The 27,995-nt window shown below is 40.3% G+C and overlaps 1 protein-coding gene and 2 long non-coding RNA genes across 3 annotated transcripts; 1 reads left to right on the forward strand and 2 right to left on the reverse strand.

Moving 5' to 3' along the window:
* Nucleotides 1-210: 210 nt before the first annotated feature.
* On the reverse strand, nucleotides 211-27,863 carry LOC116671909 (putative ferric-chelate reductase 1). Its single transcript, XM_032503396.1, has 15 exons — nucleotides 27,486-27,863; nucleotides 17,028-17,164; nucleotides 16,154-16,251; nucleotides 15,899-16,034; nucleotides 13,878-14,087; nucleotides 12,607-12,708; nucleotides 12,301-12,445; nucleotides 10,937-11,044; nucleotides 7,706-7,821; nucleotides 6,931-7,017; nucleotides 3,914-4,005; nucleotides 2,673-2,731; nucleotides 2,403-2,546; nucleotides 539-558; nucleotides 211-458 (listed from the first exon to the last, which is right to left on the reverse strand). The coding sequence occupies exons 1-15, from the start codon at nucleotides 27,676-27,678 to the stop codon at nucleotides 369-371; spliced, it is 1,737 nt and encodes a 578-aa protein (XP_032359287.1). The 5' UTR covers nucleotides 27,679-27,863; the 3' UTR covers nucleotides 211-368.
* Nucleotides 20,237-21,132, forward strand: LOC116671917 (uncharacterized). The gene is made up of 3 exons (XR_004327405.1): nucleotides 20,237-20,314; nucleotides 20,830-20,844; nucleotides 21,120-21,132. It is a non-coding gene; the product is annotated as an uncharacterized LOC116671917 (long non-coding RNA).
* LOC116671919 (uncharacterized) lies at nucleotides 24,714-25,076 on the reverse strand. The gene is made up of 2 exons (XR_004327407.1): nucleotides 25,003-25,076; nucleotides 24,714-24,972 (listed from the first exon to the last, which is right to left on the reverse strand). It is a non-coding gene; the product is annotated as an uncharacterized LOC116671919 (long non-coding RNA).
* Nucleotides 27,864-27,995: the final 132 nt, after the last annotated feature.

Below are 27,995 nucleotides of genomic sequence, written 5' to 3' on the forward strand. Positions count from 1 at the left end.
AGTTGAAAAAATGAAGTTACTTAACGATAAAATTACAAAAATTAGGAGCGATTTTACATATCTCTGAGATTATAATTCTTATCTGCTGACATAATTACAAATGTACGTGCATTGTTAAACACATGAGTTCTGACTCGACTGTTGCTTTTACTGGGTACAACTATTTATTACATCTTTAAGGCATAATGTAACAAAACAAAATATAAATCTTATTTTATATATTTGGAAGTAGGAACATAACTATATAGCATTTTATTAAAACATTGTTTTAATACAAGACTGATCTATCAATTTGAGTCCTGGTATATAATAACAATATTAAAAATGTTTATGATTTAGCAGGTTGCTTTGCTCTGTTTTTGCTCCTCTTATGAACTTCCGATTCCAACCAGCAGTGCCACCAGAAAGGCAAAGTTTCCCAGGAAGAACAGAGCCACCAGCAGGCTCTCATTTGTCATCTGGCAACACAACGCACTTTACGTTAGCAATCAGCACAGTGTTGTTGTTTCCTTTTTGGCTTTTAGCATTTTTAACTTACCACTGTTACGTCCAAAGTATCTGTAATTCAAAGAAAAGGAAAAAGTTAAAGCTGCCGCAGGAAACAATTACGAGAATTAAATCCATAGGTAATATTTTGTTTGTGTGGTCAAAACAGGACCCTTAAGGGAGACGCATAGGCCCAGGGTTTGAATCCAACCTGTGGAGATTTCCTGCATGCCCCCCGCCCTTTCATGTCTAAGCTGTCCCCACGATTAAGGGCTTCGGCACACTGCCTGCATGGCGTGAGTGTGGCAGCTGCGTGGCGTGTTCGTTTTTATTTCAGCTCCCATGTTAACAGGTTTGAGCTTGCACACTGCCTGTGTGATACGCACGTCTCGGGCGGGGCTTGACGCCAAATGAGTGTACATGCTAGAGATATGACCGACGCTTATGTTTCACGCGACACGCAAGTGTGTTGGAATCGTTTCCAGGCAAAATAGAATAGGAAAAGATGTTTATATGTCATTTTGACAAGAATACTTTTAATAAATGACATTTTGATGTTTGAAAGGCTCTAGGTTTTGACATAAAAGCACATATAAATGTAATTAAAAAAATTATAATTATCGAATAATAATCAAATTTCATTTCATTTTATCATTGGGAAACATACATGCGTACAGACAAGGCTAGTGTGCAAAGGCATAAAAAATACCATACTGCCGCCATGCAACTGACATGAAACAGAAACGCCACGCTCACGCCACACAGGCCGTGTGCAGAAGCACTAAAGGCTGACATGCCCCCCCCCCCAAAAAAAGCTATAATTAAAAAAGGACCCTCAAATTTCCTCCTCAAACTTAACACAGACCCATTGATAAAAATACAATGGCAACAACAAATGGAACAAAGTAAAACAGCAACAATTTTATTTTTTTATTTGCTTCTAAAAGCTTTGTGACGTAGAAACTTGTTTCAGGTGTGTGAGCTACTGTACCTGGTGTGCGTCTTGCTAACTTGATAAAAATAAATGAACAAAATCAATTTGATCACCAATGACGGTATACATAGAATATGCTAAATGAGGATTTACGTCATCTATCCGAACAAATTCAATCTTTTTAATTTAATCTGCATTTGTGTATTTTGACTACCAGCTCATCACCAAGGCAGTTATTAGCTGTGGTATTAGCAGCTGTGGAAGAAGGATTCAGATCCTTTACTTAAGTAGAAGTACTAATACCACACTATAAAAAATACAAGTAAATGTCCTGCGTTGAAAATGCTACTTAAGTAAAAGTACGTCATTATCATCAGGAAAATTTACTTAAAGAATTAAAAGTAAAAAGTAAAAACAATGTTTCTCAATGCAGAAACATCTTCCCAGTTGTGGAAAGTGTAAAGGATCAAACCAGTTGTGTGTTTAATGGTCTGCTCATACAGCTGGACTTGTAGGCCCTTAAAATTGTTGACTGGTTTACTTTGTAATAAAACACCAGATTTTTATAAACTACATGTGTTTTGTTTGCAAGAATCTTAGGTTGTAAAGTAACTAAAGCTGCCAGATGAATGTACAATATTTCTCTCTGAAATGCAGCAGAGTAGAAGTAGAAAGTAGCATGAAAAGAAAAGACTCAAGTGAAGTAAAAGTACCTCTAAATTTGGACTTAAGTACAGTACTGGAGTAAATGTACTTTCTTACATTCTACCACTGGTTATTAGTCACTTTGCTTGTTGTAGCTAAAAAGCTAAAACACATTTTTTTATGTTCCTTAGATGAAAAAATATGAAGCTTCAACCATTATAAATGAGGCTCACGAAGGTTAATATATGTTTAAGATCTACTTTATCTCAGCTTTAATTAACCCATTATCGAGAGCCACAATATATTATTACTAAATAGGATACAAAAGTTGATTTACCTGTCCTGTTAACCATGCATCTGGATTGGACATCCAACAGAATGAAGAAGAGAGCCTCCCAGCCAACCATACCACCCATCACTTTCACCAGCCATTGGTCCGTGGTGTTGTCAAGGTACTGCAGGCCTGTGAATATGGCTGCCACTATGTGATGTCACAAAAAAACAATCTTTTTAAGACGGTAGGAGAAGTAGAATATCCATTTTTGTTAAAGAGTGTAACAAAGCAGGCAACTTTTAGGGCAGATCATCATGTTAGACGAGAGCTTACCGGCTAATACTTTTATAACCAGGGCATTTAAAGCATGTGACCAGTTGAACAGAAACCTCCTGTCAAAGAAAGAAGAAGAAAAACATCAAATGGTCAGCTGCTGGAACCAGTCGTCAGTAGAAGAACAGCATCACTGGTTGTTGTTGCATTGTTCTGTTTAGAAGCAGTGCTCACCAGCCACTGTGGCTAGTGGTTTGGCAAATATGGTTGGTTTTGCAGTAAAAGAAGTAACCAAAAACATCGGCCAAAGGTGACAAAAAACTGTTTTGAAAAAAAAAAAGCCTAGAAAACTTGTTAAAAAACTGACAAAAAATATAATTAAAAAATAAAAACGCCAAAAAAGAGACAAAATTTGGGGGGGAAAGTGACAAGATAAGTGGAATTAAAACGACAAAAATATTGAGAAAAGGTGTAGAAAAAGAACGACAAAATGTTGAAATTTAGACCCAGAAAAACACAAAGTTGCACGGTCTACGGGAAGACAACACAAGGGTTAAAAACTGATGGAATATGCAAGATATTTATGCAATTTTATGCGATGAAATTGCAGGAACTTGCAAAAACTGCTGTTTCATGTCTTTTGTTTTTGATGGCCAATAAAATGTGATTATTATAGCATTTCAGGCGGGCTCTAAATCAAACACAACTAAGCCACACAGTCAACGGACGGGACGCAGCGCTCCACAATAGAAACCAAATATTGCATACTTATTGTGGCACTTTCGATATAATATTGCGCATCGTGATATTGCGGTAATGATGTTAAGTCACAATATCATGCACCCCTAAACTGATTAAGACAGACATAAGAAGAGTCCTATGCAGGGGTGAAGAAGATTAATTGAAAGGGGTTTGGCATAATAGCTTGCTTGTCAATGAAGCGGAGCAGCTGGCACGCACCCCCACTGATGAGAAGTGGACTGCAACAGAGCAACAGACCAGAACGTTTTTTTTTAATTAGTCCAGTGTTGTGCTGCCCTTACCCTCTACTTCTTTTACAAACCTCTTGTCAAACTGTTTTTCCCGCCACAGATGCAACCATTTCCTTGGCCAAATCTACAATGTTGGGTGCACAAGCTGAACAGAGCTCTTGGGGATATTTTACAGGATGTTGTGGTTCCGGAGAAACAGACGTTCACGTCCACGTGAATGGAGGTCTTAACAGACCTTAACACACATCCATGCACGCACACACACACACACACACACACACACACACACACACAGAGTTGGGTACCTACCGTGGATGTTCTGGTGCACAGCGCAGCAGAGCCATAAAGGGCTGGAGGAACGAAAGGATCATAACCAGGCAGCCTAACACGGGATGGACTCCCTGAAAGTAAGTGTAATGTTTATCTATACAGCACGTGTCACAGTCAGTCCCAAAGGGCTTCACAAGTCAAATAAATACATTAAAACCCAACGATAACCGATAAAAATCCCAATACATCACGAAGGCAAGGAACATTATCACTTAGTAATACAATCAGCATTGGGGGCTAATCAAACGTCTGATGAAGATGCGTCCTTAGCTGCTTTAAATAGCGCAAATCATCAGACAACAAAACAAAAATTCAAACACAGGCACAAAGGTATATATAATCATTTCTAATTCAGCTTAGCATACATCATACTTGAGTTTTGCAATGTTTCTGAAATGGAAAAAAAGCAAGCGCGGGTCAAGGACTTAACATATTTGTTAAGGTTCATAGGCTGATCAAAGTATCACTACGGCGGAGTCTCCACGCAGAAGCATATATCAAGCTTAGAAGCTTATTTTTGGGGCATTCCTGCCTTTGTCATAGTCTGGCTTTCACCAGACCAAGCCAAGCTCAATAGATTTGGGAAGTTTTTTTACACAAGAGGCGTGAACAACGAGCAAAGTTCAAATGACTCTGTACACAATTGGATAGTCTTTCAACCAATCAGACCAACGATCTGGGTGACGTAGAAGCGTCAGCAGCATCAACGGGTTGCTGCATTTCGGTGGCGTTCGGTGGCCGCTATTTTGAATGTAACTAAGAAGCTGCTTGGTTGCTTCTCTTTTGTCATTGCGTTAAACCCGCCAATAGCGCGCCAGGTAGATAAGCCAGTTTGTGATTGGTTTCCACAAAATTGTGATCTGCAGCAGGAGAATTAAACATGCAGGTTTCCAGGGGAGAGAGGAAGACATGCAGTTAACAGCCGCAGGACGGTTTTGAAGCCTGGGTCGCTGCTGCAAGGCATAAAACTCTTCACATAAGTGAGTCCTCTACCAACTGAGCTACACATGTACACAGTGGAGAGTATTTAAGGAATGTCAGGACAAAAGAAAGGTAACACTAAAGTGCATCATTTAACCCGTTTGCGTCGGATGCTTCGCAACGACACATCTACCGCCGGTAACTGCGTTGCGCAACTCTGAACCTCCTGCCGGCTGCTGCGTGGCGCAGCATTTTGTATTCGTCGGCCTTTTCATGACGCGTGCAGCAGAAAACGTACTGTCATTGGTTCAAATACACATGAGGCGGGTCTTGTTGGCCATGTGACCACCAAAATGTACCGTAGTTTGCTGAAAATCACGTCAATCAACCAGACATACATGTGCGTTTGTTTATGAATGTTTGAGAGACGAGCGAGAAAACGGCTACGAGGCAATCAGAGGAGGAGTTAGACAGCGAGGGCAGTGACATTGAGGTGGAAGATGGTGAGGAGTTTGGGAGGGAGGATGTCTTCATCATAATCTCCCACTTCCTCTGTCGGAGCCGTTTTCTCGCTTGTCTCTCAAAACTTCATAAACAAACGCACATGTGTGTCTGGTTGATTGACATGATTTTCAGCAAACTACGGTACATTTTGGTGGTCACATGGCTTTAAATAGCCAACAAGACCCGCCTCATGTGTATTTTGAACCAATAACAGTGCGTTCTCTGCTGCACGCGTCATGAAAAGACCGACGAATACAAAATGCTGCGCCACGCAGCAGCCGGCGGGAGGTTCAGAGTTGCGCAACGCAGTAACCGGCAGTAGATGTGTCGTTGCAAAGCATCCGGGTTAAGACTTCTGGGTGGATCACTGCCAACAATGAGACGGCCTACAGAGAGGAGGTCAGAGCCTTGGTACCTTAACACCAGGACAACAACCTCCATCTCAACAAAGCAAAATTATAACATATTTAATGAGCAGTGTTGAAGGGAGCCTGAGATCTTGTCTGATCTTGATTTTCATTACTTCTCTGTAATTGTCTCTGTAATGCATTGTGAACATGACAATAAATAAATCAATTAAAACTATAATACAATGCCCTTCAATGAGATGCTAGTCTGAAAGTACATTTTCAGGAGAAAGCCTGACAGCCTGGAGCCAGCTCTCACCTTCCACTCTGTTTGTTGCTGTTCTCAAAATCCCTAACCTTTGAGCTAGCAAGCTACACAAATTGGATGGTGCAACAAGGTAGGTCTGCTTAGTTCTTGATTGAATGATTGTAAAGATTTATAAAGAATATGTTAACAGCATTTCCTCTCTAACTGGGACTTTTGGGACAGGACAAAGTACACACTGAGATACACTGGTAAGCGCAAATGAGGTTTAACCATGTATCCAGCTTACGGCACTGTATTGTGTCGACAGTTAACTTCATTCAATATTGTATGTGGCATTTTCTTTTGTGGGTTGCAACTGTTCCACCAAAACAAGTTCCTTCCAGAGACTATTATTACTTATTATTAGATTACTATTATTTCTACTATTTTTTGTGACTGTGATTGCCCCCCTTAATTCTAACCCCAACCGGTCGTCAGACACCGCCTACCAAGAGCCTGGGTCTGTCCAAGGTTTCTTCCTAAAAGAGAGTTTTTCCTCGCCACTGTTGCACTGTTGCTTGCTCTGGAGGGAACTACTAGAACGATCGGGTCCTTGTAAATTCTGGAGTATGTTCTAGACCTACTCCATCTGTAAAGTGTCTCAAGATAACTCTAGTTATGAATTGATACTATAAATAAAATTGAACTGAATAAGACTATTTTGCAGCAGACACTTTAGCTGCATCCCAAGACGATTGTGAATTATTAAAAGAAACGCAAACAACCTAGAGCATTTTTCTACTCCTTCCTCAGAATGTATCTGTGGAGAGTCCAGACCTTCCTTGGCAGCAATATGTCTGAGAATGCGAGACTAATGAGAAGCAGACTGCTTCCGAAGATAATGCCTCAACAATACAAAAAAGGGCTAAAAAAAATAATTAATAAAAAGAGTCCCACAGCAGTGCTGGAGTACTGACCCCGGACCATTGTTGTTCGTATGAGAAGATGATGATGAAGGCAATCAGTGTTGCTGCAACCGTCAAACTCATCACGCCAACGTGGACCTTGGGAAACACAAACGCAATATGCAATTTGATACAGAGAAGACGTACAGAGCTCAGGAGACGTGCAGATCAACTGCACCTAAGAGAGGACAGGCTTGGACTAGGGATACTGTTTTTTCAAGGTCGATCCATCCATCCATCCATCTTAAATCGATTATCCGATATCAGGTTGTGGGGGCAGCAGCTCCAGCAGGGGACCCCAAACTTCCCTTTCCCGATCCACATCAACCAGCTCCAACTGTGGGATCCCGAGGCGTTTCCAGGTCTGGTTGGAGATATAATCTCTCCACCTAGTCCTGGCTCTGCCCCGAGGCCTCCTCCCAGCTGGACGTGCCTGGAACACCTCCCTAGGGAGGCGCCCAGGAGGCATCCTTACCAGATGCCCGAACCACCTCAACTGGCTCCTTTCGACGTGAAGGAGCAGCGGTTCTACTGTGCTTCTTACCCTATCTCTAAGGGAGACGCCAGCCACCCTCCTGAGGAAACCCACCTCGGCGTATTCGGAGCTACTGCCCCACGACCCCATACCGGATAAGCGGATGAAGATGGATGGATGGATGGATATCTTTGTGTGCTTTTTTTCAAATGTTTTTTGTTTTCGCATCTTAGTGAAAAAGACAACCTGATGAAAAATGGGATATTTAAAAAAGATATTTTGTGGTGCATTGTTGTATCTATGAAGTCTTACCACAAACCAGACATCTTTGCCTAACGGTTTCTTTCCTTTCGTTGTTTTTTTCAGATATCGAGCTACCATCATTCCCAGTGATCCGAGGGTCATCCAGGATATCAGCATCAGTGCCCCTGAAACACAATTTGATTAATTTCTTCTTCTTGTCCCAACACAAAACCTCTCTCTGTAAGGTGGCCATGGATAGTTTATTTAATAGTTTATTAGTTTTTTTTTTACTGCAAGACAAAAGACAAAACTTTAAAGCTTTAGTGCATAGTTTCTGACTCTCCCATCAGGAATTCTAAGTAATAACAACAACGCTGTCTGTGCATCTACAAGGAGGACATGGAGGATTATGTGATGTTAATGAATTTACCGTTACATTGCATCCATTGCCAAATGAATTGCTACAAAGCTAATTAAGAATATCAGCTCCACACAACTCTCTCTTTATTTCTCAGAAGATTGTGGCATCCAGTGACTTTCCCGCGCAGAAACTCCTGTGAAGGTAATGATCTCTTTTGAAGAGTCCATCTTTTTTTTTTTTTATCCTACGTGTCCTCCTTGGCTACTAGCAACCGTGTAGAGGAGATGGAGGGGCGGTTTGTTGTCATTACTTAAAGATTCCCAAAAACTACGCACTATAGCTTTAGATGACCAACAATAACAAAACAAGCAAAAACAGTGAATACAGGACATGAGATATTAGTTGTTGTTGAGATGTACTCTATAGGGTTTTTTTTTATTTTCAGTTTGTGAAGATAGTTTTCTTGGCAGTCACAACAGCAACGAGGAGTAATTTATTGTTGTTTTGGTCAAGTGGATTGTTGATATGCCTCCTAATCAAAAGGTAACTTCCAGTGGTTAAATATGAAGCCAATGAGATTTTTTTTTATGTGAGTTGGTTGTTTGGATTCCTTTTATGTAGACATTCTGGTGAATGGATGTAGCTAAATGTTCAATATCATGGTAAATAGAAGGCGGGAGTGTGAAGCTTTGTGAGACATGTCCATTGGTGATAACAGTGGCTGAAGGTGAGGTTTACAGAATCTTGACCCAGGTAATAAATTATTCCTCTAAGCCAAAACATTGTCATTTGGCACAGAGGAATGTCCAGTTTACTTTGCCAAAGGCTGTTTCTCCAAATAAAGTTGCTGATGATAAGTTATGCAATAAATTAAAGAGTTAGCTTGGATGAATATCTACCTTGATCAAGGCAGTTTGATCTCAGTGAATTATGCATGGAGTGGCTTTTTTTTATTCTGTGAACAAGCGTCTTTCTGATGATTGATTGGGTCTTTGTTAGGTTAGGTTACTAATCTTATAACCCTTTCTCACAACTGTTTCTTGTACACTGGTCTGCATGGTCCACTGCATTGTAGACTTAAACATTGGCATATTATTTACTAAAAAAGCTATTCTGCTTCTGTCAAACTTACAGTGCTATATCCATGAGAAAAGGGCTTCTTCCTGTCATATGTACCTAACTTCTGCAATGAACTGGTTAAAACGGCATTTAAATATGCTGCTCCCTCTGCGTGAAACGATTTGCAAAATTACCTGAACATTCGTGAGCTGGTCTCACTAGATGTTTTTAAAGAAATTTTAAACAACATGGGGGCAAGCACATCTGGTTGTACAGTGAAACATTTTGGACCGATTGATCTGTTTGATCCCTGAATTAGTTGACTTCTGGCAAACATTGTTGAATATCTTGACATTTTATGATCCTGTAATTTCTTATGTGTTTTCATTGTGAATTGTTCTATGATTTATGTCTGAAACTCTCTTCATATCTTTTCTAGGACACTCTTGTAAAAAGTGATTCTTAATCTTAAAGGGCCCTATTTTAACAATCTAAGCGCACAGCGTTACGTGCCTGGCAGAGATGCATTTAGGGCATGTACAAATCCAGTTTAACAGCGGAAAAAGGGTCTGTGTGCCACGCGCATAGTTCAAAAGGGTTGTACTTAGTGTCTTAATTAATCATAGGGGTGTTTTGGGTGTAACATGCAATAAACCAATCAGGGTGTCATCTCCTATCCCCTTTAAAAGACAGGCACGTTTTAGCTGTGTGGGTCTTAAACTAGCAAAGACACTTTTTGTTGGGCATTGTGCTGTGCTGTGCCGGGTGCAAAATAGGGCCTAATGAGTATATTCCTGGTTAGATAAAGGTAAAATAAAAAAAAAAATTAACAATCGCAGTTTGTGAAATGGTCATGTAATTTTTATCTATTGATTTGTCGACAGGTACACGATTTTCTTGTTTATTTCGTGGTGGTCACTAGAAAATGAACAATGGCCACCGGGACACGATCCACGGTCACTGGGTGATGCGACAAAGGGGAAATGAAACGCGACATGCCGACGACAGCTGCCATGACACTGGGCTGCTCCGGGGGACGCAACAACAAGGAAATGAAACTTGACATGCGGTAGACGGTGACAACAACGGCTGTGTTGTTTGACCCATCCACCACTCCAACCAACCTCCTTAAGTGGATTTTCGGCTTGCAAATACTACTCGCTACCGTAGTCATGCTTTTATCACAAAAGATGCTTCCCATTAAAATACATTAGTTTAAAATTCTTGCTCACCACCGCGAAAAAAAACGTGAAAATCGTGTCCCTGTACACAAATCAATAGATCAAATAACGTCACCATTTTACAAACTACCATGAGACTGGGCTGAAATAAAAAAAAAATAGAATAAGGAAGAGTGGAATTGTGGTTGTGTTCATGTTTTATGGAGATCTTGAGTTGTGTTTCTTTTTTTGTTAAAGAGTTAGAATGGAGGAGAAGTGTTCATGGATCTCTGCAGGGAAGCCATCGGGTCCTGGTGCTTTCAAATTATGCATAAGATTACGGGCAGTGCAAAATTGGTTTTAGTTTTGGTTTCTTATTTGCAAAGCTGCATACTCTTAAAATTGCTTTCCCTGTTTCCACTGAATAGTTGGTGATGACTATTTAGGAAGGACGCCCACTCTTTTTTTTATTTTTTATTTGTCAATCTCCAGATCTTTGAGAGATGTGTTGAAGTGCTATCTGGATGCAAGTGCTAAAGTCAAGGTCAGGGGGCGTCAAAATTACAAGGACCTTGACACTTCACAGCAAATGCTATCACAATCCAGTAGCTGTCAAGGTGTTGGACAAACCTAGTGACAATCATCACCATGCTTACATACTGCCGATAGCAGTGGGTTCAGTTGGTGCTACTGTGGACATCCCTCAGGACAGGATCTCACCATGGGCTTTGAAGACAGTAGGTACACTGGCATCTTGGACAACTTCAGGGTTGGAAATGTTTATCTTCTTAGTGCTGATGAAGGTTTCTCTATGGAACTGGATTTTTCCTGGAGAAGAGATGCATAAAACAAATGCATTTTAGACACAGGTGAGGTACTAATACCAAAATGATTGAAAATCATTTTGATTTATTGAAAAATGTAACCCTAATTGTTCTTGAGGAAGAACCACTAACACCCGCCCCATAAAATATGTGCCTTTCACAAACCTAGGGAAAACGCTACTTTATGTATTGGTTATGTTACACGCTGTACTAGCTTAGATTTGGGAAAACAGTGACATAAATAAAAAGATGTCTGACAGAAGAGTCTTACAGCATGCTTGTGTTTCTTTCAGACAAGATGCAGGAGCAGACGATCCATGGTTTATTGTTTAAATCACTTTATTTGGAGGTCCTAAAGGTGGCCCAATAATCACACAACAACAGTAGGTCACAGTCGAACCTGTCCAAAAACCTCAGTCTGTAAACCTTGACCTGCCCCAAATACTCACTAGAGGACCAAATGTGGATTAATCTGCCACTGAAAACATTCCCCATTAAATGCACCATTTCTTTCATTTTACATAACTATTGCTGAAAAACTTGAATGACATTAACATGTTTTCTCTCCCTTTCTGTAGGGAGAAGAAGAAAGAAGATGCGCAGCGGGGCTTATGCAACGTCATGATAATTTCATTTGTTTTTAAAGATTTTTTTCCCTTAATTTCATAGGACGGCTAAAGACAGGAAAGGGGGAGAAGGGGGGGGCGACATGCAGCAAAGGGCCATGAGTCGGACTCAAGCCCAAGCCACTACGCTAAGGGATGAACCTACATGGGGTGCAAGCTCAACCAGGTGAGCTACCTGGGCACCGATGATACTCTTTAAAGAAGAGTATGAAGGAAAAAGGATGCTCAGTTGGTTTGGCTTTACATATTTGGTTTATAGACTCTACAAGAGCAGACCAATGGCCAAGTCACTTCTGTGATGTACTGTGAATCTCCATTACTAGACTTGAGCTGATAGCAGTTTTTCTGTTTCTTCAGTTCAAGGCCCAGCATCCCTATTGGGAGTGATGTTTACTACTGAGTGAATTAAATAGTGATAAAACTATCATACAACCGATTCAGTAGTACATCACAGATTGCTTCAAACTCTTATTAGATTTAAGATAAATCTCTTACATTAAAAGACCCATGGACTTGCTGACTCCATATGTTTTTCTTAATGTGGCATGAAATGTTTGATGACCCTTGTTCTAGTTCTAACAACACATTGTCATCCCAGACACAGATAAGTAGCTTCCTACAATGTCTTTATTACCATTGCTGCTGGGTCCATGGACAAACATGAGATAGTAGGCTTTGTTGAAGCCAGTGGTCCTCTGAAGAGAAATAATGTTCATGGAGGTGAAGGTACAGCTGATCACCCCATTCTGCACTGATGTTGTTATATTAGTAATGTTCCCCTGGTGGACAGTTAGAAATCATTTAAACGTCATGTGGAATCCACACAGTTACACAGGCAGCTCAGTCATTGTAAGGCCAAAGACAGGGCATTACATATTTCACAGTCTAGCCTTTCACCTTGTCAAGATATAAATCAGTGCTATAAGAGGAACTTAAATACCAGAGGAAGAATATTTGGATAACTTCGTCCTGTTGAATAGGCATGCTGCACCCCCACCATGCCGTTGCTGGCGATGCCACAAATATAAATATCATCATTTCCCTGCGGAGAGAGTTAAGAATAAAAACCCATGTTTGGTTGGAATAACAATACAGCTGGATATTCTATAAAGCCCAGTTAGGAACTAGTCAACAGAACATAATCAGGATTGTTTGTCAGGCAGGGCGAGAAATCACAAATGTCATCTTTGGAGGTTCTTCAATGTGCTCAGTCATTGCATTCGATTTTGAGATTGCTTGGGTCCAAATTAGAAATTGTGTTGCAAGAAGTTGGTACAACAAGTTAAGTTAATTAGTTAAGCTAATCACATTTGAGATATGGTATGGTTGGAAACACTGATCAACTGACAAACCATCATCATCATCCATTGTCCTTTCTGTTTGCAAGGCAAAAACGTGCTGATTCTTGATTTTCCATGGGGCATTTTTTTAACCCTTGTATTGTCTTCACTTTCGGGACTCTCTCGTATCCCTCGGGTCAAATTAATCCGTAACTGATTTGGGGTTATAAAAACAATTCTGAAATAAAGATTTAATATAATATATTGTCTTTATCTCAATTTCAAACAGTTGAGATATAAGTTTAGGGAATGCAATCAGTCTCTACTAGCACACAATTAAAAAAGGAAGTTTAATTTGTTTTTGGTCATAAGGTTATAATTCATGTTAAAAATCCACTATGGAAAAAACACGAGTGGTCATATCCAGAACAATTTTCTGAATTGAGTCAAGAATACATGTTTATCACAGAAAATAAGGTAAGGCCATCGATTTTCAGGTAGAAAAAATGTATACCATTTTCCTTCTTGCAAAAATTTGAAATGGGTCAATTTGACCCGAATACCACACAAGGGTTTAATATGGGTCATGGCATTAGGACATAGGCCATTTACAGTATTACAGAGCTCACTGACCATGTTAGGATCATGACATGCCGCTATGTATTCACAACATGATTTTAGGAACATGAACTGCGGGGGCAGTATCTACCAGGATGTGTGGAGAGGTCACTGAACATGTATTAACTGCATAGTAGGATACTCGAGAGTTTGAGATTCTCAACATGTTGGTGTTCTGCCTGCTCTGCCCTCTGATGGATATATTTTTTAATCCTCCAGGCATACATAAAGTAAGAACGCAAGTATGCTGCCCAAGAGCTGTATTGCTACAAAGCAGGAAACATTTCATGGAATCAAGCTGTCTTCAAATTACCATTTTCTGATCATCTGAGAATCCAAAAGCGATGTATCCATCAGAAGCCCCTTTCATCTCATAGTGAATGGCTTCACCGGTGGGAGACGCCACCATGGCTGACATGAAATAACAGTCAGCATTGGCTGGGTCACAGTTTGAAGGCTGACTGAAACACACCTTGGTGACGCTGCAATTTGCACTGGAGATAGTCTTCTGCAGGTCTGAAGACTTAAAGAAAAACATAATCATGTTAATATAACCAGAGGAACACAACTCAAGCTGGTACGAATGATGACAGTATACAACAGGCATTCACTTTGCATACTGTCAAATGTAGTGTATTGTGTTGGCTTTCAAAGACATGCATTTAATGTTTGTTTTTTTTAACCATAACTACAGCCTTTTCCTAACCTTAACCACACAAATAATCGGGACATTGGACCCGAGATCATTTAATTGGATGTAATATTGACTTTTGCAAAATCATTTAATATCAACGTTCTTCTCTGGGGCTTGGTATATATAAACGTTCTAAACTAGCAGTTGAATTGGGAGCTTTGGGTACTTAGATAGACACAGTAGCCTACATCAGTCTATGGACACCAAAAAATGTTAAAATTCAATTTCCAGCCCTGGATTTAAGGCTAGCACCAAACAAGAAAGAGAGCATTAATGGCTTTGGTGAATTGTTAATTGCTCTCAAAGGAGTAGAAAATCTAGCAGTCTATATTAAAAAATATAAATTTGTCAAAGCCATGTCTAGTAAAACCAGCAGTTTGAAGGCATGATAGCAAGAGCTAAAAGACCAAAGGTTAATGACGCTAACAGTACATTTCTAGATAATGGTGTAAACCCAGATGGTATGAGATCTTGGATACAAAGTTCTTTCAACTCCTCATCATGGCTACTATATCTGCATGGGGGTCCCAGGGTGAAGGGGTAGATAACTATATAAATATTTATACAAATCTAAATGTAAAACATGTTAGACCTACAATGTATGTGAACCCTCCAAGGGTCTGGGTTTGGCAAGACATCCATCCCTTTGACCCTCTTTAAGGATTGCTGTGGGACTGGAAAGAGAATCCAGCAACACTGGCCGTAATTTATCAACGTAGAAACAAGCGCAGATGTGATGCCATAAATCATCTCACCACAGGCTTCACGTGTGATTCATGAAACGTTCGTATCAAACCAATCAGAGCGTAGGAATTGTAATTTAAATATTATGCTCCAATATTTTCTCGATTTTGAGGCCTCACCCCTACAATTTATGACATGGCGAGATGTAATCCGGTGGAGATTGAAACCCTGAAATCTCAGGTCCACTTGCACTAACGTGTGTACTGTACTATTTGGCAGCCTAAAAAGTGTTTTTTAAGGCTGTAGAAACAATGCGGAATAGAAGGAGTTTACTGATGTGGTTAACAGTGTTGCCGTAGTAAATCGGACTCCAGCTGAAGTTTATTTAACTAATACAACATCCTTGACAAACAGTATGTATACTCCTGATAGTAATATACAGACTTGTATTGCAATCTCTTAGGCCTACATGTAGTTCCTATATTTAAATACATTTTTTTAAGCTAGGCAATCGTGAGCTGTGAGGGAGAGCGCGTGTCACCCCCCCCCACCCCCCGTACTGGACCACCCCCTCTCCAGCCCGTCTCCTGACAGCTGAAGAATAAATAAAAAGTTGTGCATGGTCATGTTTCCTGTATTAAATACCATTGCCAACCATAACACTATACCTTTTAAAAGCGAGGAGTAATATCCTGTCTCCTTGGTATAGCCCCAGTTGGGGCTGTACTGGACACGGCTCTCTGGGCATCGGGTCACCTGGCTCCATCATTACATTTATGGCGCCCTGTTTTCCTGCACAATGTTGTGCACAACCCCAACATGCTAAAACAATGTTCCAGACTTTTTCTGTTGTGTATAGTAGCCAACCCGTCAGCCTACTTTGTGGTTTTGTAGTTAGACAGCTATGTTCACACCTTCTAACTTCTTTATCCCAAAATAAATAAACAATTACTAACAGGTGGTGCAAACTGCTGTGATGTGGTTGTTGTAGTTAGGAGAGTTGTAGATTCACCAGCAACACCATTATCGAAGGTCATGGCAGGACTTGTAACACCAACCCAGAATGTATTGAAATTACGCACGAAGGATGCGCTGCAGATGAAACATATGGCAATTATGCAAATTAATGAATCACTTTGGTTACCCACTTGAGCATGGCTTTAGAAAAGAACAGAATGAAATAGAACAAAAATAGTTTAATTCAACCTTACTGGAACTGGATGCTTTTTGCGTTTCCTGGTGTATCTGGTGTCCATGTCACCTGAATGGAGTTCTTAGGAGATGCTGAATTGTGGGCTACAGCTGAGTTCTACACACACACACACACACACACACACACACACACACACACAGAGAGAGAGAGAGAGAGAGGAGGAGAGAGAGAAGAGGATGTCATCACAGGTTGTGTATAAACGTTTATCACCTAATGTGCCTGAAAGGATCCTGTGTTGCCACCAAGCGACACCAATCCTGTTGCTGAAACATGAAGCCAACGCGGCGGTGCCAAAAACTCACAAGTTTCAATTACACTCAGACTTAAAGTTGTGCATAATTAAGGGGATTCCATTCAGAGTGCAGGTGGGTGCCTTGGCTCCATCTCTTCGCCCATTTGTTTGGATTAGCACTTTTGGATTTGATTAGAAGGGAAAGGTCAGCCCAGAACAACCTGATAGATAGACACTGACAGATGAAATATCTAAGTTTCAGTTTACATTGAATGGCACAGGTGTTAGGTGTACTATGATAAGGTAGTATATAAGGTGTTCTATATATATTTATATATACAGGTCTTCATCACCAACTATGAATACCAGAGAGGGCAAAAGTACTCATACTTAAGTAGAAGTACATATACTTGTGTTCCAAAATTACTCTGTTAAAAGTAGAAGTACTGATTTAACTTCTTTACTCAAGTAAAAGTAACAAGCCTGGAAATTTACTTAAAGTATAAAAGTAAATGTAGTCATTGGCCAGGAGTCATTCTTGATGCCTATTATCTCGAAAATCTCTCATAGTATAATATGTTGGCTGCTGTAGGCCTGCATTTTGTTCACAGTAAAGCCTGCTGATTAGGAGAAAACTTACAGGTTTCTTGATGCAGGGTAGGGTCTGAGCGTTCGCTGGTATCAGGGAGAAGGAGCCCACCGGAGAGGAACCCCCCACCTCTCTAGCCACTAACAGGAAACCAGTGAATATTGAGTTGACTGGAGCCTGGAGTGTAACTAGGGGATAAAAAAAACACAACAGCACATTTACACAGTTGTGGCTTAGTGGTAGAGTGGTCGCTTCCCAATCGGAAGGTTGGCACAGGTTTAATCCCTGGCAGTCCCATGTCAAAATGTCCTTGGGCAAGACACTGAACCCCGAGTTGCACCCGCGCATCGGGGTGTAAATGTGTGTGAGCGTTCATCTGATGAGCATGTGGCAACTTGTTTGGCAGCCTCTGCCACAGTATATGAATGTGTGTGTAAAAGCACATTGAGTAGTAGTTAAGATTAGAAACAAAATAAAACATCCTGTTAATTTTCAACATAAAATACACCGTGCTCACGGCGGATCATATTTCCCTGCACTACGCCTTACAAATGTCATAATGGGGCCTGAGGTCAACAGGCCACAGGTTTTGTGGTCTAGAAAGCACATCAGAATAAGAATCATCTTTATTCGTCAGGTATAAAGACACAGACGAGGAATTTAACTTGGAGCAAGCCTCCGGGCGGCAGCTATGGAACAGCGCCACCACACGCTCGAAAGGTTGTTTGTTTCTCGAAAGGAAACAATGCAGACAGCAACACAATATACAATACAACATCACAACATAATGCACAAGACAACACACAGTTCATGTGATCACAGGAAGGAATTTTTTGAGGTGGCTTGGGAGGGTGTGAGAAACACGAAACCAAGGCAGTCAGACGGAAACGGGGCGGGATGGGGGGGGGGGGAGTGTATGGTGTGTGTGTAAGATAATGAGTTGTTTGTGTGAATGTGAGCGTCAGACTGTCTATGTTGTTAAAAGCTCAGTTCTTACGGCATGACCTTGAACATAAGCCAGTGCACGATCATACGGGAATTTGTGGGTCCTTGTGACTTCAGCAGTCAGTCATGGCCACAGCCGTTCCGCGACAAATCTGGACCTGGTGGGTACTGAGGGACGGCGGAGCCAAAACCGCAGCCGTTCTGCAGTCGGTGGAAATCAGGGGGTTAATCAAAAATGTGAAACTTAATGAAGACCATTTAAGTAAAAGAGCTCTTCATGCGATTCCCTGTGGCAGAGGACTCCACTGGGGAAAGTTTTTTCCATACTAGATTTGAAAGCGCTACAGGATTTACAGATTCCCTTTGATGACTGCAGAGGGCAGTCAAACTCTGTGACAACGGTGCGAACATGAGAGCGACAAACAAGGAAGGACAGACTAGGCTACTGCACAAAACACCCAAGGGCTTTGTTTGTGACCTGTTGGGTTGATACACTCAATTATCTGGGTTTTAGTTTTGCGTGGTTGATTTAGTGTTTATTGTTGTCTCTGACCAAGACCGTTTTGCTTACGTTTATGTTCAATGACAAATAAATAGTGTGGAAATTAAGAACTTAGTCTCCTGAGTGAATCTTTCCATACAGCTCACCACAATACATTGGTCAATGTTTTGTACAGCTTCCTCTGCAGAAGGTAGTCATATGACAAGGGCTTTGTTTGTGGTTCAAACACTCAATCTAGTGGATGCTGAGGCTGCCAAAAGCTGCACCTTGCCTATAGGGCACCAAATGTGCTAGGATTTTGCTGCTTCAATCCAAGAATAGGCTTGTCAGATTTAACCCATAGAGACTATAGTTTGGTAAAGGGAAAACTGAAATAGATGTTTTTGGACCAAAATACTCCCTGCCTTTATTCCAAACCGTTGTAAATGCTCGCCCTTGAGAAAAAGATAAAAGTTTGGATATGTACAGTGCAGACATCAATCGTCTTGTGCTAAAAGCCTTTCCCAACTATGACCACAATGCAGTAGAAAGTGAAAAAAATCATCTGGTTTGTTTGTTTGCTTGGACCCAACATTACAGTCCAAATTCATGATGGGTGCAGAGAACTTGGTGACACTGTGCACACTGCAAGACGCTCTGGGAGAAAAAGCACGTACAGTGCTCTGTCAATACACTTTTTAGAAGATAATATTGTGCATAGCCTACCGGTTGCAAACAAGCCCCGTAGTGAACAACTTGCTAACGTTCTGATGGATTCGGTGTTTTACTTTTAGCTAAGCTGGACCAGAGAATATCCAGTGGGCAAACATCACAGTTAAAATTGAGGACAAAACATTGAGTTAGAGAGAACAATACGGTTATGTTCTCATTGTTTGATGGAATGTAACCCTGGTGTGATGAGTTTGGAAGAAGGAAATAACTAATAGTAAATTAGTGCTGTATATTGGATCTAATCATGTGGATTTTTAAAAAGATAATGATACATATTTGGAAAATAGTACATTTTTTCTTCTACGGGGTGAGGAGAGCAGTGCCGCCAAACTACGCAGTGCGCTGCCCTTAGCATTGCGCACATCTTGAAATTCTAGGCTTGTGGCATCACCTTGTGGCCAAGGTCTAGGCTTGTGAGATGGCGAATAGCAGCGTCTGAAAAAATCTCATACAAGTGGTTTGCAAGTGTGTGAGCTTTCTGGAAGGCCTAGTGGAGAGACGTATACTATTAGATGTTTGTTATTTATCATAAGTGCTCATGCCTTTTACATAACACTGTTAGCCCAGATTTAGATTTGTGATGCCATGTTCAACTGCTACACTGCAGTGTCCTGCTACGTCCAGCTACGTCCAGCTACGTCCTGCTACGTCCTGCTACGTCCTGCTACGTCCTGCTGTGCCTTGTAATGCCGCACAGCGTCCTGCTATGCCATGAACTACTACAAAGAACTGCTACAAACTACTAATTTTTTCTATTTTTATTGCCACTCTTCATTCTAACCCCAACCGGCCCGTCAGACACCGCCTACCAAGAACCTGGGTCTGACCGAGGTTTCTGCCTAAAAGGAAGTTTTTCCTCGCCACTGTCGCACTGTTGCTGGCTCTGGAGGAAACTACTAGAACTGTTGGGTCCTTGTAAATTCTGGAGTGTGGTCTATCTGTATAGTGTCTTGAGATAACTCTTGTTATGAATTGATACTATAAATAAAATTGAATTGAATTGAATTGAATTTAGTTATTAAACTTTTTAGTGGTCACTACTTATTCTTTCATCTTTTGTTAAAAACCATTCTCATCACATTGGTTGTTTGTGGAGCTGTCCTAGTTAAAGTGTGTGTTAATAATGTTCTGTTAATGATTCGTGTGTGCATTTATGTTATCTTGGTTTTAGTTTTGTATGGTTGTTTTTAGGCAGACCCCAAATTAGAAATCACAAACTCTGTCCCCTGAGTGAATCTAACTATGCAGTACATTACATTGGAAAACTACAATATTGCTTTATCATTTTTTTTGGAGTAAATGTATTGAATATTCTTAAAGCTATACTTTGTTAGTAGTGATAAGTAGATTATTGTTTTTTAGTTATTATGTTTCTTTGCTTGTTTAAATCAGAACTGCACCCAGATTTAGTTTTACTTTTTAGTGGTCAATACTTATTCTTTCATGTTTTTTTTAAAAACCATAGTCATCACATTAGTTGTTTTTTTACTGATCAACTTAAGTATGCAGTGCACAGATCATGTATAGCAGAGATAACTTAAAGATCTTAAGTGTCTGTATGGGGTCATTTGAACTGTTGCCCGTGGAAAAAAAGATGTTTAGAACAGTTTCTGTCCTAGTTAAAAATGTGTGTTAATAACGTTCTGTTAACGTTTTGGGTGTGCATTTATGTGATCTGGGTTTGGTCTTTGTGAGGTTGATTTAGTTGATGTAAATGTGCTGTATTTATATAGCGCTTTTCCAGTCTTAACAACTACTCAAAGCACTTTTACATCTACAGGATACATTCATGATTCATACACTGTGGCCGAGGCTGCCGTACAGATAAACATTCACACACATTCACACTCCGATGCGCAGCACCGGGGTAAACTCGGGGTTCAGTGTCTTGCCCAAGGCCACTTCGACAATGACTGATGGGGATCGAACCACCAACCTTCCAATTGGCAGGCAACCGCTCTACCACTGAGCCACAGCCGCCCCAGTATGTTTATCTACGTTTATTGCTGTAGCATGACCGAGACCCTGGTGGGGACTGATAACCTCTGGGCGGTTAGAGTGGGCTCAATGTCAATTACATGGCTTGGAAATCAGTAACTCCGTCTAATGAGTGCATCTTACCATGCAGCTCACCGCAACACATTGGAAAATGTCAATGTTATGTCACAGGGGTTGAGTTCATGTTGGGAGCTGTGTGTTTTGTTTTAAAATAATATTACATATTTTCTTTGTTTAATTCAAGAATGGAATCTGGTGTGGTGTTCTGTTACATAGTAGGTCTTTATCTTATGTTACTTTATGGTTTTTCATTTTGCATTGAGGGGAAAAGTGCCAAGTCCTTGTACTTTCTCGTCTTTTTTCCTTTCTCACTCACACACATAGCCACTTGGTATTTGCAAACGGTACAGAGTTGAGTAACAGGTGCTCATGACCAGGCTAGGGCTGGATGTACCGAGGCACATGCATTCACTCTGCATAACATGTAAACCTTATCCATACGGAGTTCATAATTAATTGTGAAACAATTCTGGCATTTCTTTGTTTTCTACACGGCTAAACTTTTAATGCATGATATCAAGCTTTTATATTTGAAATTACATATGAAATTTATAATAAATATACTGTCATATTAAATTTGACGTGAGTTACAGTACACTGTAAAAACCATATTTATTACTACATCACATTAGTTGTTTGTAATAATCAGCTAACGGAAGAAGCAGGTGAATAGGTAAAAAAACAACAACTAATAGATAGGACCATGAAACCTCCCCAGTAGATTACTTAAATCAAGACAAATATCTTTTGTATTACAAGTTTTTTGGAATTTTATGTTTAAATATAGAAAATATGCATTATCTTGTTAAATATGCGCTAGTTTGCATACATTTCCAGAGGAGAAATGTGAACATTGGAGAATAGCCAGGTTCAACATTATTTTTAATTTGTTGATATATTAGAGTCAAAGGTTTTACAGAGGGGATTTTGGATATCTGCTTTCATCCCTGCATGAATCAGAATATGGTGTCAACAGCCACAAAAAAAAAATCAATTTTCGCCACATTTTTACGATTATACAGCTCCATATTTATAGGATATATTTGTATGTTAATATGATGTGTATATGTTTTTCTTAGTTTTATTATACCCATCTGCAATAACTGCAGACCTCTTACTTATGTACAGTCAGGTCCGTAAATATTGGGACAACACAATTCTAATCTTTTTAGCTCTATACACCACCGCAATGGATTTGAAATGAAACAAACAAAATGTGCTTTAACTGCCAACTTTCAGCTTTAATTTAAAGGTATGAACGGTGTAGGAATTACAAAAGTTCGTACTGTATATGTGCCTCCCACTTTTTAAGGGACCAAAAGTAATGCTACAGATTACCAATCATAAATGAAACTTTCACTTTTTAATACTTGTTTGCAAATCCTTTGCAGTCAATTACAACCCGAAGTGTGGAACGCACAGACATCACCAGACGCTGGGTTTCCTCCCTGATGCTCTGCCAGGCCTCTACTGCAACGGTCTTCAGTTCCTGATTGTTCTTGGGGCATTTTCCCTTCAGTTTTGTTTTCAGCAAGTGAAATGCATGCTCAGTCGAATTCAGGTCAGGTGATTGACTTGGCCATTGCATAACATTCCACTTCTTTCCCTTAAAAAACTCTTTGGTTGCTTTCACAGTATGCTTCGGGTCATTTTCCATCTGCACTGTGAAGTGCCGTCCAATAAGTTCTGAAGCACTTGGCTGAATACGAGCAGATAATATTACCCGAAACACTACAGAATTCATCCTGCTTTTTTAGATGTTGTTTGGTAAACTCTAATCTGATCTTCCTATTTTTGAGGCTCACCAATGGTTTACATCTTGTGGTGAACCCTCTGTATTCACACTGGTGAAGTCTTCTCTTGATTGTTGACTTTGACACACATGCGCCTACCTTATGGAAAGTGCTCTTGATCTGGCTAACTGTTGTGAAGGGTGTTTTCTTCACCAGGGAAAGAGTTCTTTGGTAATCCACCACAGTTGTTTTCTGAGGTCTTCCGGGTCTTTTGGTGTTTCTGAGCTCACCGGTGTTGTTCCAGTAGTTGATAGTTGATGATTGGCCACAACTAATGTTCTTGCTATCTCTCTGATGGGTTTGTTTAGATTTTTCAGCCTAATGATGGCTTGCTTCACTGATAGTGACAGCTCTTTGGATCTCATTTTGAGAGTTGACAGCAACAGATTCCAATAGCAAATAGCACACTTGAAATGAACTCTAGACCTTTTATCTGCTCATTGTAAATGGGATAATGATGAGGGAATAACACACGCCTGGCCATGGAACAGTTGAGCACCCCAATTGTCCATACTTTGGTCCCTTAAAAAGTGGGAGGAAAACATATACAAACTGTTGTAATTCCTACACCGTTCACCTGATTCGGATGTAAATATCCTCAAATTAAAGCTGAAAGTCTGCAGTCAAAGCACATATTGTTTCATTGTTTCATAGTTTCATTTCAAATCCATTGTGGTGGTGTATAGAGCCAAAAGATTAGAATTGTGTCGATGTCCCAATATTTATGGACCTGACTGCATTGTAAACATGCAATGACACAATGTTGAAATGCAACATTTTTATAGAAACTAAACCCATTCATAACCCATCTGCAAAATCGTAGGCCCGACTCTTGTCGGCAGACTGTCAAATTGCTCCCTATTGAGCCAAAATAACCCCTGGAACCGGTCCCAGTGAAAGCGGAGCCAGCCGGAATTCCCCCAACTGCTCTCTGGACCTGACAGTCTCGTTCACCCACACCCCTCTTGCTGCTGCCTTCCTCAGTATATCCTCACAACCAGGGCAAGTGCCAAGGCTTTCTTTTGGCTGAGAGACAGGAACATCTTCGCCACCAAATTGCTACTGGAATCTGTGTATCCTACACAATGTCGCGTGTACTACACGTCTGAAGTTAACATCGGACGCAGACATGATGTGCATTCAAATATTGGCGCATGCATGACGTAAATTTAGGAAGTCTTGTCTATTTTGTGCTGAGCCCGGAGGCAAGCACTTTGGGAATAGGATGCAACCTAGCAGCAAGTGCAACGCATGCAGCTTACAATGTGAATGGCCTCAGAGATGTAATACTTTGGGCTCTTGAATCATGCTAGATTGTACATTGTTTAAAGTCAATATGTCACATTGCACATGTCTCTGTGCTTTGGACATTTCCTTTAGTCGCCTCTCAGTGGCGTCATAATCTAGTTACTCCATCAAAACACAGGCACCGAGGATGATACGTTAGTGAGTAATTGCAATTCATACAATATCACAGAAATTAATACTTTTGACCATAACACTTTTTTTGCCACAGGTCATCATTTTGTGATTAATTTTATGCCGCTTGGCAACTCAGTAATACAAGAGAGACCTTATTTATTGATCCAGCTTAACGTTACTACAATGTGCTGGTCAAAGTATCGCTAACGTTAATGTTAATGCTTGGTGGGTAACATTTTAAGGTGACAACATCGTTAAACACACTGATGAAGTTATTTTTAGAATTATTGTTTTGACCACGGTTAACAGCACTGGGCTAACCCACAAATAAGTTCACCAGTAACGTTAGCTGTCTAGATAGACGCCTAATGTAATGCTAATTTAGCCAGATAGCACACCCCGGTCCGTCTGCCTCACTCCCCCGGTGCAGAAAGACTTCAGTCGGGATGACAGCTTACAGCAGCCACGGGACATGTGGTTACTGTTAGCCCCTAGCCAGCTAGCAGCCAGCCACCATCATTACAGCAAACCGAACCCGGCCAGCACTTTACTCCAGGTCCCGGTGCTTATGACGCTAACGGCAGTTTAATGAAACGTAGGGAAACAGACCATATCTGACCCAGGCACCCGCGTCAGAACAGCATCCATCTGTAACGTTAGCTACGTCTCAGTTAGTGCTACCGTGATCGTGCCGAAAATCTCCCTGCAAAATTTCTTCCCCTTTCGCGTTTAGCTGTCTTTACAGTAGGGTGACCAGACGTCCCGATTTCGGGGACAGTCCCCGATTTTGGCTACCTGTCCCCGGCTGGATCTGTCCCCAGAAATGTCCCCGGTTTTCACTGTGACTGGAAGACCCGAAATTGGAATGAAAGAAAGAAAAAACGGACAAAACGTAGCCGATTATCGCACACCCAACACACGCGGGCTCCAGGCAGCCAGAGCCAGCGCTGCTCAGAGAGGTTTTAGAAGCCGTGTTTTACGATGCTAAAATCATGATTATTACATGGAGTCTGGTGCGTTTAGCGAACGCAATTTCACGGACTTTTGTGTTTTAAAAAGGATCTTAATCTTAACAGAAAGGTTGACCTCCTTAGAAATCCTTCCCATAATGTTGTCAGACACTTAGATTATTAATCTGAGTCTGTTAGCAGCTAAACGAGCACTTTTATGAACTAATACAAGCTGGACAATTATCCATGAACTTACATTGGCAGCGATTCTCGTTAATATGCATCAATGTCAAAGGAAATATGTCCTCAGTAGTTTTGTTGTATCTGATTCTCAATGAGCTGTTGCGAAACAAGCCTTGGAGCAGAAAGCAAAGCTGTCAGCAGTTCAGTAAACATTACAACATTATGAATCATCATCATTGAGACTTTCTCATCTTGAAATATTAAGACTTACTATCTTGAAATATTAGGACTTTCTATCTTGAAATATTAGGACTATTAGGACTTTCTATTTTGAAATATTAAGACTTTCTATCTTGAAATATTAGGATGGATTTTTTATCTTGAAATATTAGGACTTTCTATCTTGAGGTGTAGTGGAGTGGAGTAGGAAGTAGCAGCAGGGGTGGGTCTAGGATCATACCTTGGGGGGGGCTCAGCCCCTAATAAGAACAGCTCTAGGTCTAGTGTCCCCGTTTTAAGTTTTACAAAAAAAATAAAAACATTACTTGTTTTGGAGGTAAATACACTTCTGAGCTGAAAATGTCCCCGGATTTTGTCTGAGAATCTGGTCACCTTACTTTACAGTTAGCTAAATAAACCTGACAAAATCCCCAATCCCGTCTCTCAGCCTCCTTGAGTAATTTTACAACAAAACCCTTCCGCCCCAGAGTTAAAAACATCCAAAAGGTGACATTGATATGTGAAATATATTTTGATAGTGTGGTTTTAGCTGCTGGCTAATGTTAGCTTGCTGGTTCACTAGCTAACTGGTCAGGTGCTAATACAACTCAAATCAAGATAAACATAATTATGTTGGGGAAGCTATTTCATTAGAATGACACAAATAAACGTTACTCAACAAGAATAAACTGTCCGTGAATAGATGCATTCTAATCAGTGACGGTGTTAAACATTAAAAACTACAACTCCCATAATTCCATGCAACATCATCAACAGTTAGCGGCAGAAAGTTACATATAAAATATATTATTAACAAAACAACCAGAGAAGCAATCTGAAAACACAGGACCATTGCTTCTTGTTTGTACCTGCTTTGATTTAGGGATCTAACTGATGCCTTGGCTTATTTTCTTATTCGATGATAAATGAATGTCCTGATTGGTTAATGTAATAAACACTGTATTATTATTTTTTATAAATTTATCTTCTAATGTTATTTTTTGTGTGCTTCAGTATGACTTCATAACAAAGAAGACTGAAGAAGAGAGAGCTAAAAGAATTGCAAGATATCTTTAAATCTGTAAAAAGTACAAGTGGCCATTTAAACATTTAACAGCTAAACTGAATATTTTTTGCATTTATCCATAATTCAAGAACAAAATTCATAATGAAAGAACAATTTCAGATATCTAAAATCCAATTGGTACAAGTCATAACTTTAAATATTCAAAATGGAAATCAAATATCCACAAAAGAAAATACAGATACGTTGGTGGGTATCAGTCATTGCATTGTTTCTACACAGAAATCTAATTATAAATATCCATTTACCATAATATTTTACCAGTCAAAATGTATTTTCAATATTTTAAATTACGTTATGGATGGCCGGAATTGCCGGTTTCCATTTTGGATAGCTGAAATTTAAATTATGACTAGTAACAAATGGATTGTAGCTATTCTTAGAGTTAGAGTTCTTCCTAGTAATAATTCGATTGCAGATTTCTAGAATGTTAAATCTGGATAGGAGGAAAGACATTTTAGATATCTGAAATTGAAAGCCTAATGCACATGAATACCAAAAGCGATGCCATTTGTCCTGGAAAGAACGATGCTCAGGATATCTTAAATGTTCCATTTGACAAGGAAAAATTGACTTACGCATGTCTGCAGTAAGTGTCCATTCTAGCTATTAAATGTTAATACGTCATGCATACAGGCTTACCTTTCACCTTATCTCCGAGTCTGTAGCTGGTGGAGTTCATCGTGACAGTGAAGGGTGCTGGTTTTGTCTGCGGGCTCTGCCCAGAGTGTCCCGGTAGCAAGGTAAGACAACTGTCCATAACTTCACCTGAAGAGTAGCATCGAACCAGGGGGGCAACACACAGCAGCAGCAGCAGCAGCACAACACGGTCCATTGCGATGAAATGATCAGTTAACACTATTCCGTGAATACAGCTGGTGGAAAACAGAGACGATGTAGTAGCCTATGGTGCTGTTATTCAGCTGAGACCAGGTGGAGTCTGTTTAGGAAATAATGACTTAGGGGGGAGGACCGGTTATAATACTTGCAACCAGTTCCACGTAATGTGACACAGGAGGTGCAAAGTTTAGAGGTATCTCTTTGTTTGAGATTTTGTTTATGTGTGTCATATGTGTGCGTGTGAGAGAGAGAGAGAGAGAAGAGAGAGAGAGAGAGAGAGAGAGAGAGAGGAGAGAGCTGTGTGTGTCACTG

The sequence above is a fragment of the Etheostoma spectabile genome, chromosome 22 (assembly GCF_008692095.1).
Source record: "Etheostoma spectabile isolate EspeVRDwgs_2016 chromosome 22, UIUC_Espe_1.0, whole genome shotgun sequence".
NCBI lineage: Eukaryota > Metazoa > Chordata > Actinopteri > Perciformes > Percidae > Etheostoma > Etheostoma spectabile.

Excerpts from the sequence above, each read along its gene's own strand:
- LOC116671909 (XM_032503396.1), bottom strand. The coding sequence starts at position 27,678 with ATGGACCGTGTTGTGCTGCTGCTGCTGCTGCTGTGTGTTGCCCCCCTG. Across the intron at positions 11,045-12,300 it reads CCATGGACCCAGCAGCAATG|GAAAAATCCAGTTCCATAGA; the intron begins GTAATAAAGACA and ends TCTCTTCTCCAG. Across the intron at positions 7,018-7,705 it reads GCAAAGATGTCTGGTTTGTG|GTCCACGTTGGCGTGATGAG; the intron begins GTAAGACTTCAT and ends GTGTTTCCCAAG.